The 14,674-nt window shown below is 53.4% G+C and overlaps 1 protein-coding gene across 2 annotated transcripts in view; it reads left to right on the forward strand.

Annotated features, from left to right (window-relative positions):
• DRC5 (dynein regulatory complex subunit 5) overlaps positions 1 to 14,674 on the forward strand; it is a 145,604-nt gene that overhangs the window by 35,625 nt on the left and 95,305 nt on the right. For both annotated transcript variants that reach the window (XM_075598830.1, XM_075598831.1), the window contains exons 2-3: positions 358 to 606; positions 9,197 to 9,771. In XM_075598830.1, the coding sequence (XP_075454945.1) occupies positions 423 to 606; positions 9,197 to 9,771 (759 nt within the window). In that variant the 5' untranslated portion in view covers positions 358 to 422. The remainder of the gene's footprint in view (positions 1 to 357; positions 607 to 9,196; positions 9,772 to 14,674) is intronic.

The raw sequence follows: 14,674 nt of genomic DNA on the forward strand, positions 1-14,674 counted from the left end.
TGACCTGCCCCGCTCTCCCCTCTCCTCCTGTGTGACTCTTCCATACCTCCTCACAAGAGAAGCATGTGTGCCAGACACCGCTGACCTGCCCCGCTCTCCCCTCTCCTCCTGTGTGACTCTTCCATACCTCCTCACAAGAGAAGCATGTGTGCCAGACACCGCTGACCTGCCCCGCTCTCCCCTCTCCTCCTGTGTTACTTTTCCATACCTCCTCACAAGAGAAGCATGTGTGCCAGACACCGCTGACCTACCCCGCTCTCCCCTCTCCTCCTGTGTTACTCTTCCATACCTCCTCACAAGAGAAGCATGTGTGCCAGACACCGCTGACCTGCCCCGCTCTCCCCTCTCCTCCTGCAGGAACGCACACACTTTGAACCGGACACGGCTGGAACTGGTTGCATTGTGTTAACTCCATCTTTACAATGTCTGAGCCTCCAGCAAGCGGCAGGGATTCGGTCTCCGTCCCGTTACCAGCCTGGGAAATAAATCCGGCGGCTGACCTCAGGAGAATGCGCAGAATCATCACAGAGGACCCGGCGTGGTCACTGGCCACCATCCCGCTGCTGAGCGACCTGTGCCTGCGACACATCGTCAGCAACTTCCAGCGTAAGTAGCCGTCACGCCCCACGTTACCTGTGTGTGCTGGCGCTCGAGCTGGGGTAGGCTTATCTAACCCTTTCATTGGAGGAAAGCTCACACTCTCGCAGACTTCCTTCACTACAAATGTATGCTATCCTGTTCCACCTCTGCCCTCTCTCAGGCTAAACAAAGCTACTTTTCTTCACTAATAAACACGCACAAGTCTAACCCACGCCGACTCTTCTCTTTCTTTGACTCCGTACTCAGATCACCCTCAGCTGCCTCTTCTTCCTCCATCTCACCTCAGGACTTTGCTGACTATTTTCAGGAAAAGGTGGAATCCATACGTCAGAACATCCCCTCTGTTTCCTCCTCCCATCCTACACCACTTCCCAACTCTCATCCTGCCTTCCGTGACTCCTTTTTCCTCTGTCACAGAGGAGGATTTGTCACTGTTGATCTCCTCATCTCCCTCTACCACTTGCCCTTTTGACCCCATTTCCTCCCATCTCCTAAAACATCTTGTTCCTTCTATAACCCATATGCTCACACACATTTTTAACTCTTCCATCTACTCTGATACCTTTCCCTCCTCCTTTAAACATGCAACAGTTCTACCATTACTCAATAACAGCAAGCTTGACCCTACCTGTCTTTCTAACTATCGATCTGTCTCCTTCCTGCCTTTTGCCTCTAAACTCCTTGAACATCTTGTATTCTCTCGCTTGCTCCACTTTCTAAACACGTATTCTCTGCTAGACCCGCTACAATCTGGCTTCCGCACTGCTCACTCCACTGAAACAGCACTCACTAAAATAATTGATGACCTCCATGCTGCCAAAGATAGAGGTCATTACACTCTTCTCATATTGCTCGACCTCTCTGCAGCATTTGACACCGTGGACCACCCTCTTCTCCTTCACATTCTCCATACTCTTGGTATTCGGAACAAAGCTCTATCCTGGATCTCCTCTTACCTCTCCCAGCGTACTTTCAGTGTATCTTCTGCTAACACCACCTCCTCCTCTATTGATCTCTCTGTGGGGGTACCCCAGGGCTCTGTCCTGGGACCTCTTCTCTTTGTACACACTCTCTCTAGGTGACCTAATCACATCTCTTGGGTTCAAATATCACCTCTATGCTGACGACACACAAATTTACTTTTCAACCCCCGAACTTACACTCGCTGTACAGACCAAAGTTTCTGAATGTCTCTCTGCTATATCATCCTGGATGGCCCTCCGCCACCTTAAACTTAACATGGCAAAAACAGAGCTCCTCATACTTCCTCCCAAACCTGGCCCTACAACCTCCTTCCACATTACTGTTGGAACTACAATCATTCACCCAGTAGCCCAAGCACGCTGCCTAGGGGTCACACTCGACTCCTCTCTCACATTCGCCCCTCAAATTCAAAACATTTCTAAAACTTGTCGCTTTTTCCTCCGCAATATAACAAAGATACGCCCTTTCCTCTGTTGCTCGACTGCTAAAACTCTGACTCAGGCCCTCATTCTCTCCCGTCTTGATTACTGTAACCTCCTGCTGTCCGGCCTTCCTGCCTCTCACCTGTCTCCCCTACAATCTATCCTAAACGCTGCTGCCAGAATCACTCTACTCTTTCCTAAATCTGTCTAAGAGTCTCCCCTGCTGAAATCTTGGCTCTTGTACACGGCTCTTGTTAGACATTTAGGGCCATGTTTACTGGCGGTGCTACGCCATCAGGCAGGGGGGCTTAACTCCAGTCCTCGAACCGCCCCAACAGGTCAGGTTATCACAATATCCCTGCTTCAGCACAGGTGGCTCAAACAGTGGCTCAGCCGAAGACTGCCCCACCTGTGCTGAAGCAGGGATATCCTTAAGCCTGACTTGTTGGGATGTCTTGGAGACTGGTTGAGCACCCCTTAATTGCTGGTTAATATTTCAAGATGTGTTTTGACATTTTTGCAAATGTAAGGGGTCATTTCTCAAAGTCTCTGTCTGCAAAGCCCGTGCAAATCCCGTGCAAAACCTGTGCAAAACCTGTGCAAAACCAGTGCAAAGCCAGTGCGATGCCCGTGCAAAACTAGTGGGATGCCCGTGCAAAGCCCATGCAAAACCAGTGCGATGCCCGTGCAAAACTAGTGGGATGCCCGTGCAAAGCCCATGCAAAACCAGTGCGATGCCCGTGCAAAACTAGTGGGATGCCCGTGCAAAGCCCATGCAAAACCAGTGCGATGCCCGTGCAAAACTAGTGGGATGCTCGTGCAAAGCCCGTGCAAAACTAGTGCAAAACCAGTGGGATGCCCGTGCAAAACCAGTGCGATGCCCGTGCAAAACCAGTGCGATGCCAGTGCAAAACCAGTGCAAAGCCCGTGCAAAACCCGTGCACCAGATTTATCAATCAAGAAAATGTGTTTCCTTGGGACTGTGTGTGCTTGGGTAAACCTGCAGCAGTTTCTTTGCTTCATTTTGGGAGCCTTAGATAAATAAAAGGATTTATAGACTTACATTTTCAAACCACAATAACAAGCATCACAGAAAGTGTAATACACGGGATAGCAATCCGCAGTAACAAGCATCACAGAAAGTGTAATACACGGGATAGCAATCCGCAGTAACAAGCATCACAGAAAGTGTAATACACGGGAATAGAAACCCGCAGTAACAAGCATCACAGAAAGTGTAATACACGGGATAGCAAACCGCACTAACAAGCATCACAGAAAGTGTAATACACGGGATAGCAAACCGCACTAACAAGCATCACAGAAAGTGTTATACACGGGAATAGAAATCCGCAGTAATTAGCACGGATTCGCGCTGGAAGCACTTTATACAATATCACCATTAAAAGGACCGCGAGAAAACGCGTTTCTTTCGCATTCATATTCCTCTCCCTCAGAAAGGACACGGCAGGAGATGTATGCAGCCGGGGTGGGAAACAAAGTCTGTCTTTAACGCTTTCACTGCCAAAAGGGGACTGCAACGCGCTGCGGGCCCCTCTGACTGTGAAGGGGTTAATGATCCTGGCTGGATGGATGAATGATCCATCGCGTAACCTTCCCCGGCGACGTCTGGCACCAATAATCACTTTATTGGCTCTTCTCTGCCGCACTCGCACTGCCGGGATGTCCTCGCAGGATAAGGCTGAGAAACCTTCTCCGTGATTCATAATCACATCATAACAGGATCAATAACGCGCGCAGCGAGGGAGACGCGATGGGCACGGACTTCCCCGGGGATGTCCTCGCAGGATAAGGCTGAGAAACCTTCTCCGTGATTCATAATCACATCATAACAGGATCAATAACGCGCACAGCGAGGGAGACGCGATGGGCACGGACTTCCCCGGGGATGTCCTTGCAGGATAATAACGCGCACAGCGAGGGAGACGCGATGGGCACGGACTTCCCCGGGGATGTCCTCGCAGGATAAGGCTGAGAAACCTTCTCCGTGATTCATAATCACATCATAACAGGATCAATAACGCGCGCAGCGAGGGAGACGCGATGGGCACGGACTTCCCCGGGGATGTCCTTGCAGGATAATAACGCGCACAGCGAGGGAGACGCGATGGGCACGGACTTCCCCGGGGATGTCCTCGCAGGATAAGGCTGAGAAACCTTCTCCGTGATTCATAATCACATCATAACAGGATCAATAACGCGCGCAGCGAGGGAGACGCGATGGGCACGGACTTCCCCGGGGATGTCCTCGCAGGATAAGGCTGAGAAACCTCCATGATTCATAATCACATCATAACAGGATCAATAACGCGCGCAGCGAGGGAGACGCGATGGGCACGGACTTCCCCGGGGATGTCCTCGCAGGATAAGGCTGAGAAACCTCCATGATTCATAATCACATCATAACAGGATCAATAACGCGCACAGCGAGGGAGACGCGATGGGCACGGACTTCTCCGGGGATGACCTCGCAGGATAATAACGCGCACAGCGAGGGAGACGCGATGGGCACGGACTTCCCCGGGGATGACCTCGCAGGATAATAACGCGCACAGCGAGGGAGACGCGATGGACACGGACTTCCCCGGGGATGTCCTCGCAGGATAAGGCTGAGAAACCTCCATGATTCATAATCACATCATAACAGGATCAATAACGCGCACAGCGAGGGAGACGCGATGGGCACGGACTTCCCCGGGGATGTCCTTGCAGGATAATAACGCGCACAGCGAGGGAGACGCGATGGGCACGGACTTCCCCGGGGATGTCCTCGCAGGATAAGGCTGAGAAACCTTCTCCGTGATTCATAATCACATCATAACAGGATCAATAACGCGCACAGCGAGGGAGACGCGATGGGCACGGACTTCCCCGGGGATGTCCTTGCAGGATAATAACGCGCACAGCGAGGGAGACGCGATGGGCACGGACTTCCCCGGGGATGTCCTCGCAGGATAAGGCTGAGAAACCTCCATGATTCATAATCACATCATAACAGGATCAATAACGCGCGCAGCGAGGGAGACGCGATGGGCACGGACTTCCCCGGGGATGACCTCGCAGGATAACACGCGCAGCGAGGGAGACGCGATGGACACGGATTTCCCTGGGGAGGGACGGAAATGGCGAATATGGAGTCCCTGTGTACGGGCGGACCGGTTCCTTGTGATCTCAGGCAGGGAGTGTGCTGTCCATGTCTGTATCAGAACTCTGTGCCCAGAGCACCCTGTGGGATTCCCAAGGACAGGGAGAAATGAAGCCAGCAACTTCTTGGAACAGTATGTAGCCGGTCACCTGATGGCTGCTATTCTGCCCGTGGGCTGGCAGTAAACCCTGGTGCAATCAGGTTGCCAGTAGTTGCTATGGGGTTTTCCCCCTCCACTTTGGTGCTGCATTTGAGTGACAGCAGGGGGTGTTGTAGCTAGGTCAACAGGGTGCCCTCCTCCTGGCAGTTCTTAAGAGCAGGATCACCCTAAATTTAGTAGTGTCCTTCCCCCTCTGAGGAAGGCAGGTCACACAACTGGGGGCCTGAGATTGGGGCCTTCCCATGTGCTCTTCCCTCCGGGGGACAGTGAGTGTGGGCCATACCTCTGCCTGTTCTAGGGAGGTGTGGAAGAGCTAGGACGGCTGCGGGTGCCCTTGGCCTGTAGCGACGGTCCAGGGACCATCCTTCAGTGAGAGCTGCGAGTACTGCATCTGGCAGAAGACTGTCATGTAACTATTCCTGCCTGGTGTGTGATCTTACTGGGGGGAGAGGTAATAGTTTCTACCGTTGGAGATCACCTTCAGTTTCTGGAGCCTGCGGCAGATGGAGGCGCTGCACTGCTAAAGAGATGTGGAGGGTATGAACCCCAGAAGCCTAGTCCTGTGTCCCCACTACCATCGGCGGATGACTCAGCCCTCCTGTTGCCAGCAGGTATATGCACCATACACCCTGTAATGGCCCCTATCTTTGACTGGGTGGGGGAAACACTGTTACATTTGTAGGCGCTGCTGAGATATATTTACCAAACAGGACAGGCTTTCAGCGAAACAAAGCTGGAAGTAACAAGGTACGCTTCCAGAACAAGCGCTGAAACTGAAGGAGGGAGGCTAGGTATAGTGTTCTGGGGACCCCGGCATACCATAACCAGGGACCACTTTACCCGCCATGGAACTATGATTTAGACTGCCCTATCGGGTGAATGGTCTGGAGAAAAGAAGGCTATTGCTGTTCTAAGTCGGCAGGTAGTCGGGATGCCTAAAGGGGGTGCTTTGGTTAGCTGAGTCCCAGGGACCTCTGGAGAGGGTCCGCGATGCTGGCAGCCAAGTGGGGCGGCATAAGGGTACTAATAGGGAAGAAGCCCAGAGAACCACTAGCCAGTAGCCAGACTATGGAACCACAGAGTGCTTGTGATGGACTGTAACCGTGTGCGCCGTATCGAGATGGAGCTTTGCTAGTCTGCGGTACATCCTACTCTTGGTAGACTGCTAATCTATATGCCGCAGAGACCATAGGAAATGGATTCCCGTAAGAATCGCCACTCCTGTCGGGTCAGAGAACGGACAGTGCTCAGGATGGAGTTTCCCTTGCCCGGGAATGCGCCATGTGAGTTACATGAGCTAAGGGTGTGTCTCCCGCCAATGCTGGAGAGCGCACGTGCCACTTGCAAACAGGTTGCACGTGAACTTTTTGCAAAGTTCTACAGGGGTTTGGCACAAAAGCCAGGACCCCACCCAAGTGATGTGACTGTCTCAAGCCGGCGTCAGAGTCACGCCTCGTCCATGTCACTGGTTGCCCCTCCTCTAATCTCCACCAGAGGGAGGGGGTGCGCTGATAACCAATGCCTAACGACTTTGGAGAACAAGGGAGGTACCGGATGTAATGTACCGCACCCTCAGTTCTTTTGAGTCTGGCGAGCGAAAGGAGTGAACGTACCATTTCTCTTGTGCCTGTGCTTACAAAAAGACTTGAATATGTCTGGTGGTATGGACTTCAACCCCTATCGGTGACCAAGAGGGGTCCTGGTGGTGAAGGTCGAGGGGAAAAAGGTACATCAGACGCCTATGCCCCAAGTGTGATTTCCCAGGTGGCGAATTGACCTGGGGAGCCAAGTGTGCCCGCTGCGGAGCACAGTTCCTGAAACCCACGGTGCTGCGGCCTACGGAATTCGCAGAGAAAGATGCGACTGACCCCTCTATCTGCTGCTATTCAATCTACCTCAACTATGGAGGCTTCAGTGGGTCCCTGCGCCCTATCTGAGGCCCAAGGGGATTTGAATATCCCGATGACCACAGGGCAAGCTGAGACGGTTCCAGACCTGGTACCCGCAGAGGAACCAGAGACGGTCGGTGCTGTGGAGGAATAGAACAGTTCTAATGGCTCCAAGAGACGGAGGAGTCCTGCAACAGTAACCGCGACCGTGAGTTCTGAAAGACGGATGAGCCTACCCCTCGTGGAGGTGTCCGGAAGCCGATCCAGTGATTCTCCGGTATAGATGGAGGAACCTTCCGGTGCCTCCTGCCTGGTGCGTGACCTTTCTGGGGGGAGAGGTAATAAGTTCTACTGTGGAAGATCACCTTCAGTTTCTGGAGTCCACGGCAGATGGAGGCGCTGCACTGCTACAGAGATATTTGGGGCATGAACCCCAGAAGCCTGTTCCTGTGTCCCCACTACCACCGGCGGACGACTCAGCCCTCCTGTTGCCAGCAGGTATATGCACCACACACCCTGTAATGGCCCCTATCTGCGATCGGGTGGGGGAAACACCGTTACAAGTATATGTGAGAGCAATGGATACACGTACACACAGCAAATACCAGGGCATCGCGGCATCACCGATCCGGTACCAGCGGTTCTTGTGGGTGTTTGAGTGACCTGACTTTGTTCAGTTCATGTGAAATATCTTGGGAGCGCCGGGCTTGAGGGAACATTTATATTCCCTGAGACCAGAATAAGAGTTTAAATATAAACATGTCAGTTTTAAATAAGTATTTAAAACCAGAGACAGAACATAAAACACAGACAGAGCTCAGTGCACATCCAGTGAAATTCATATACGGTACAGTGCCTAAATATATATGTATATGTTGTGGTTATTTTGGGGGTTCAATAGGAGCTTGTTAGGTGTCCAGTATGTTTTACAGTTTTAAATAAGGACCACTCCGCCTATCTGTGGACCCCATTTATTCAATGTATACAGTCAATCCCGGACCTCTGCACTTTCACTCTCGTTGAATTGACGCCCTAACCCAGCGATGTGCATTATGTGCTCTGTGTTGCGCTAGTTGTGCTAGTGCTAGTTGGGAGTCAGAATGAAAGAATGACACACTGTGCTAATTTGCATGTCATTACCCAGAATCCCTGGCGGCAGTGGAAGTACTGTATGCTGAGAGATGAAGGGGAAAGGCAGGATTACAGAGCTGTCCGAGATGTGAATGTGCTCGTTTGCATGTCATTACCCAGAATCCCTGGCGGCAGTGGAAGTACTGTATGCTGAGAGATGAAGGGGAAAGTCAGGATTACAGAGCTGTCCGAGATGTGAATGTGCTCACGCGGGATTTTTATTTACGGATTGTTTTCTTTTAGGAACACATCTTTAATGATAAAACTAATGTACGTGGAGAGGGAGCAGGGGACATTACATGAGGGGAGACATTTCTAGGCGCTCAAAATACACCTATGAATAAACATGATTTTCTGTTATCACCTGCCTTGAAGGAGTTAAGCGATGAATGCCTGGGGATAGAAGAGAACATTGAATGATTATGCAGAGAGTACGCAGCTCTCACATATAAAAGGGAAGTACAAAGGAGCGGGACACCGCACACTTCTCACTCCTTCCTCTAAATGTAAAAGTCCAAGCTTTTAATGATCCAGGTGGGGTAATTATATATCTCCAGAAGCAGCAGTTTGGATTGTTATCTGCCCGAAAATACCTATCGATTTCAATAGGAATTGTTGGCAGAACCTGTCCAAACAGCTGCTTTACAATGTATAGAATGAGGCCCCCCGTGTTTATCAGAATATATAGAATGAGGCCCCCCGTGTTTAACCTGACCGTTGTCACGACCCACATTTAATTTCAACTCCCCTATGTCTGTTAGTGTGACTGCGGGCTGTCTCTGTCAGGTTGCATATGGTTCTGTATTTGTACTGTACGTTTTACTCATCTTCTTCCGACTTGCAGACAATCCCATCGTGGACGGGCTGCTTCCCAAGCACAAGGCCAAGGTGCTGGACAGAATCTCCACCTCGCTGCCCCTCAAGGTAACAGCCAACCTGGTCAGCCACGAGGACTACTGGAAGCGTTGCTGCACTGAGCGCTGGTCCATCTGCGACATCTCCCACTACGGGAGCAGCTGGAAGAGGCTGTTCTTCGAGCGTCACCTTGAGAACCTCATCGAGAACTTCATTCCAGACCTGACGGACACGGGACCCATCATGGATGCTGCAGAGCTAAGCAAGGACTACGTCAGGAAGCTGGAGATCCAGCAGCTCCTGCCACCTGTGAGGCTGGACACCAAAAAGGAAGGTGAGGGGGACGACGGGTCCGACTCCGGGAGTGAAGCCGGGATGGACCTGCCTTCCATGGACCACTTTGACCTTGGCATGGTCTCCAGATCCCTGTGTGACCTGGAGGAGCTGCGCTTGGTGTACGGGGTGAAGGGTTGCGGCATGAACTTCGAGTGGAACCTCTTCCGGTTCACAGCCCGGGATTGTAGCGCCCTTGCTAACACATTCAAGACGTTCAGAAATCTGAAGGTAATTAAGTAGGAGAGGTGGTCCTGAAGCACCATTACGGCAACACTAACTATTCATTATAGAGAAGCTGTGCCAGGGAATGGCTGTGGTATGAACTATACAGTACAGATGTGGTTTGGGCACAAGCTTTAGAGACCTCACAAGCCTCTTCTTCCGATGAGCTACAAGATGGTCAATCAGAAGGGACACGTGAAGAAGGGATTTCTCAGGTCCAGCACACAAACTTAGGAAGCATTATACAATGTGTCTTTAAGTGCCATTTTGTAATGGGGCTTCATACTTTTGGGCCCTAGATGCATCAGCCTGAATGGGAGAAGTAAGGGCTGGGTTACCAGGCAGGCCTCTTATAATGAGATGTGCAGAACAGTCACTTTCTCACGTTCTGAATCTGCCTCAATGCCAAGTCCGTGTTGGTGTGGACTCGCCTTACTAACGATGAGTGGCAAACACGAGACACTTTTATTACCAGTTATTTACACCGGGCGATCTTCAGTGCCAGAGTTCTAATAAAAACGCAGGGAATCTCCTTTTCCTCCCACGGCGTCATCTTAAACACGGCCATTAAATAATTCCTTTTATTAAATGTTGTCATTTTCACATGACCCCACCTCAGCAGCTTCTCCCCCACATGCTCTCCTCACCAGCTTCTCCTCCTCACCAGCTTCTCCCCCACACGCTCTCCTCCTCACCAGCTTCTCCCCCACACGCTCTCCTCCTCACCAGCTTTTCCCCCACACGCTCTCCTCCTCACCAGCTTCTCCCCCACACACTCTCCACACCAGCTTCTCCCCCACACGCTCTCCTCCTCACCAGCTTCTCCCCCACATGCTCCCCTCCTCACCAGCTTCTCCCCCACATGCTCCCCTCCTCACCAGCTTCTCCCCCACACGCTCTCCTCACCAGCTTCTCCCTCACACGCTCTCCACCTCACCAGCTTCTCCCCCACACGCTCTCATCCTCACCAGCTTCTCCCCCACACGCTCTCCTCCTCACCAGCCTCTCCCCCACACGCTCTCCTCCTCACCAGCGTCTCCCCACATGCTATCCTCCTCACCAGCTTCTCCCCCACACGCTCTCCTCCTCACCAGCCTCTCCCCCACACGCTCTTCTCCTCACCAGCTTCTCCCCCACATGTTCTCCTCCTCACCAGCTTCTCCCCCACACGCTCTCCTCCTCACCAGCTTCTCCCCCACATCCTCCCCTCCTCACCAGCCTCTCCCCCACACGCTCTTCTCCTCACCAGCTTCTCCCCCACACGCTCTCCTCCTCACCAGCGTCTCCCCACACGCTCTCCCTCCTCGCCAGCTTCTCCCCCACACGCTCTCCTCCTCACCAGCTTCTCCCCCACACACTCTCCACACCAGCTTCTCCCCCACACGCTCTCCTCCTCACCAGCTTCTCCCCCACATGCTCCCCTCCTCACCAGCTTCTCCCCCACATGCTCCCCTCCTCACCAGCTTCTCCCCACACGCTCTCCTCCTCACCAGCTTCTCCCTCACACGCTCTCCACCTCACCAGCTTCTCCCCCACATGCTCTCCTCACCAGCTTCTCCTCCTCACCAGCTTCTCCCCCACACGCTCTCCTCCTCACCAGCTTCTCCCCCACACGCTCTCCTCCTCACCAGCTTTTCCCCCACACGCTCTCCTCCTCACCAGCTTCTCCCCCACACACTCTCCACACCAGCTTCTCCCCCACACGCTCTCCTCCTCACCAGCTTCTCCCCCACATGCTCCCCTCCTCACCAGCTTCTCCCCCACATGCTCCCCTCCTCACCAGCTTCTCCCCCACACGCTCTCCTCCTCACCAGCTTCTCCCTCACACGCTCTCCACCTCACCAGCTTCTCCCCACACGCTCTCCTCCTCACCAGCTTCTCCCCCACACGCTCTCCTCCTCACCAGCCTCTCCCCCACACGCTCTCCTCCTCACCAGCGTCTCCCCACATGCTATCCTCCTCACCAGCTTCTCCCCCACACGCTCTCCTCCTCACCAGCCTCTCCCCCACACGCTCTTCTCCTCACCAGCTTCTCCCCCCACATGTTCTCCTCCTCACCAGCTTCTCCCCCACATGCTCTCCTCCTCACCAGCTTCTCCCCCACATCCTCCCCTCCTCACCAGCCTCTCCCCCACACGCTCTTCTCCTCACCAGCTTCTCCCCCACACGCTCTCCTCCTCACCAGCGTCTCCACACACGCTCTCCCTCCTCGCCAGCTTCTCCCCCACACGCTCTCCTCCTCACCAGCTTCTCCCCCACACGCTCTCCTCCTCACCAGCCTCTCCCCCACACGCTCTCCTCCTCACCAGCCTCTCCCCCACACGCTCTCCTCCTCACCAGCTTCTCCCCCACACGCTCTCCTCCTCACCAGCTTCTCCCCCACACGCCCTCCTCCTCACCAGCTTCTCCCCCACATCCTCCCCTCCTCACCAGCCTCTCCCCCACACGCCCCCCTCCTCACCAGCTTCTTCCCCACATGCTCCCCTCCTCACCAGCTTCTCCCCCACACTCTCTCCTCACTAGCTTCTCCCCCACATGCCCCCCCCATCATCAGCTTCTCCCTGACATGTTCCCTCCTCACCAGCTTCTCTCCCACCTGCTCCCCTCCTCACCAGCTTCTCCCCCACACGCTCTCCTCCTCACCAGCGTCTCCCCACATGCTATCCTCCTCACCAGCTTCTCCCCCACACGCTCTCCTCCTCACCAGCTTCTCCCCCACACGCTCTCCTCCTCACCAGCTTCTCCCCCACACGCTCTCCTCCTCACCAGCTTCTCCCCCACACGCTCTCCTCCTCACCAGCTTCTCCCACACACGCTCTCCTCCTCACCAGCTTCTCCCCCACTCGCTCTCCTCCTCACCAGCTTCTCCCCCACTCGCTCTCCTCCTCACCAGCTTCTCCCCCACATGCTCTCCTCCTCACCAGCTTCTCTCCCACATGCTCCCCTCCTCACCAGCGTCTCCCCCACATGCTCCCCCCTCACCAGCTTCTCCCCACAAGCTCCCCTCCTCACTAGCTTCTCCCCCGCATGCTCCCCTCCTCACCAGCTTCTCCCCCGCATGCTCCCCTCATCACCAGCTTCTCCCCCACACGCTCTCCTCCTCACCAGCTTCTCCCCCACACGCTCTCCTTCTCACCCTTCTTGTCTCTTACTCTCTCCCCTCTTCTCACTCCCTTCCCCCTTCTCTCTCACTCCCCCCCCCTCTCAGACCCTACCTATGGAGCAGGGGGTATAGGTGACATTTATACAAAGGCGACACATTGGGCCTGATGGGAGAGCACAATGAAACATGGCTGGTTTATTCTGATGACTCTTTCTAAATGTTTTGTGTGCAGGACATGTGAGATGTAATTTCCAGCCATGTAAAGGCTGACTGCAGCTCGTGCTGTCCTACCTACAACCCGCACGCACTTATTATTAACCTTGTAACACGTCGCACAACAGAGCGACACAGTTACATGTGTGACAGAGTTCTAGTATCTGTAGGGTGGCCATATTTTTCCCGGGACAAATGTCGCGCATTTGCGTCCGGCAACGCAACCAAACACGGGGACATTTACTCCAATTTCGGGCGCCCGGAACCAAACAAAAAAACGGGACAGTTCCGTCTAATTCAGGGTCTCGTGTTACTACAGATGGGGGTCTCGTGTTACTACAGATGGGGGTCTCGTGTTACTACAGATGGGGGTCTCGTGTTACTACAGATCGGGGTCTCGTGTTACTACAGATCGGGGTCTCGTGTTACTACAGATCGGGGTCTCATTACTATAGATCGGGGTCTCGTGTTACTACAGATCGGGGTCTCGTGTTACTACAGATCGGGGTCTCGTGTTACTACAGATCGGGGTCTCGTGTTACTACAGATCGGGGTCTCGTGTTACTACAGATCGGGGTCTCGTGATACTACAGATCGGGGTCTCGTGTTACTACAGATCGGGGTCTCGTGTTACTACAGATCGGGGTCTCGTGTTACTACAGATCGGGGTCTCGTGTTACTACAGATGGGGTCTCGTGTTACTACAGATCGGGGTCTCGTGTTACTACAGATCAGGGTCTCGTGTTACTACAGATCGGGGTCTCGTGTTACTACAGATCAGGGTCTCGTGTTACTACAGATCAGGGTCTCGTGTTACTACAGATCGGGGTCTCGTGTTACTACAGATCGGGGTCTCGTGTTACTACAGATCTGGGTCTCGTGTTACTACAGATCGGGGTCTCGTGTTACTACAGATCGGGGTCTCGTGTTACTACAGATCGGGGTCTCGTGTTACTACAGATCGGGGTCTCGTGTTACTACAGATCGGGGTCTCGTGTTACTACAGATCGGGGTCTCGTGTTACTACAGATCGGGGTCTCGTGTTACTACAGATCGGGGTCTCGTGTTACTACAGATCGGGATCTCGTGTTACTACAGATCAGGGTCTCGTGTTACTACAGATCGGGGTCTCGTGTTACTACAGATCGGGGTCTCGTGTTACTACAGATCGGGGTCTCATTACTACAGATCGGGGTCTCATGTTACTACAGATGGGGTCTCGTGTTACTACAGATCGAGGTCTCGTGTTACTACAGATCGGGGTCTCGTGTTACTACAGATCGGGGTCTCGTGTTACTACAGATGGGGTCTCGTTTTACTACAGAGCGGGGTCTCGTGTTACTACAGAGCGGGGTCTCGTGTTACTACAGATCGGGGTCTCGTGTTACTACAGATGGGGTCTCGTGTTACTACAGATCGGGGTCTCGTGTTACTACAGATCGGGGTCTCATTACTACAGATCGGGGTCTCATTACTACAGATCGGGGTCTCGTGTTACTACAGATCGGCGTCTCGTGTTACTACAGATCGGGGTCTCGTGTTACTACAGATCGGGGTCTCGTGTTACTACAGATCGGCGTCTCGTGTTACTAC

Source organism: Ascaphus truei, chromosome 4, assembly GCF_040206685.1.
Source record: "Ascaphus truei isolate aAscTru1 chromosome 4, aAscTru1.hap1, whole genome shotgun sequence".
In the NCBI taxonomy this organism is placed as follows: domain Eukaryota; kingdom Metazoa; phylum Chordata; class Amphibia; order Anura; family Ascaphidae; genus Ascaphus; species Ascaphus truei.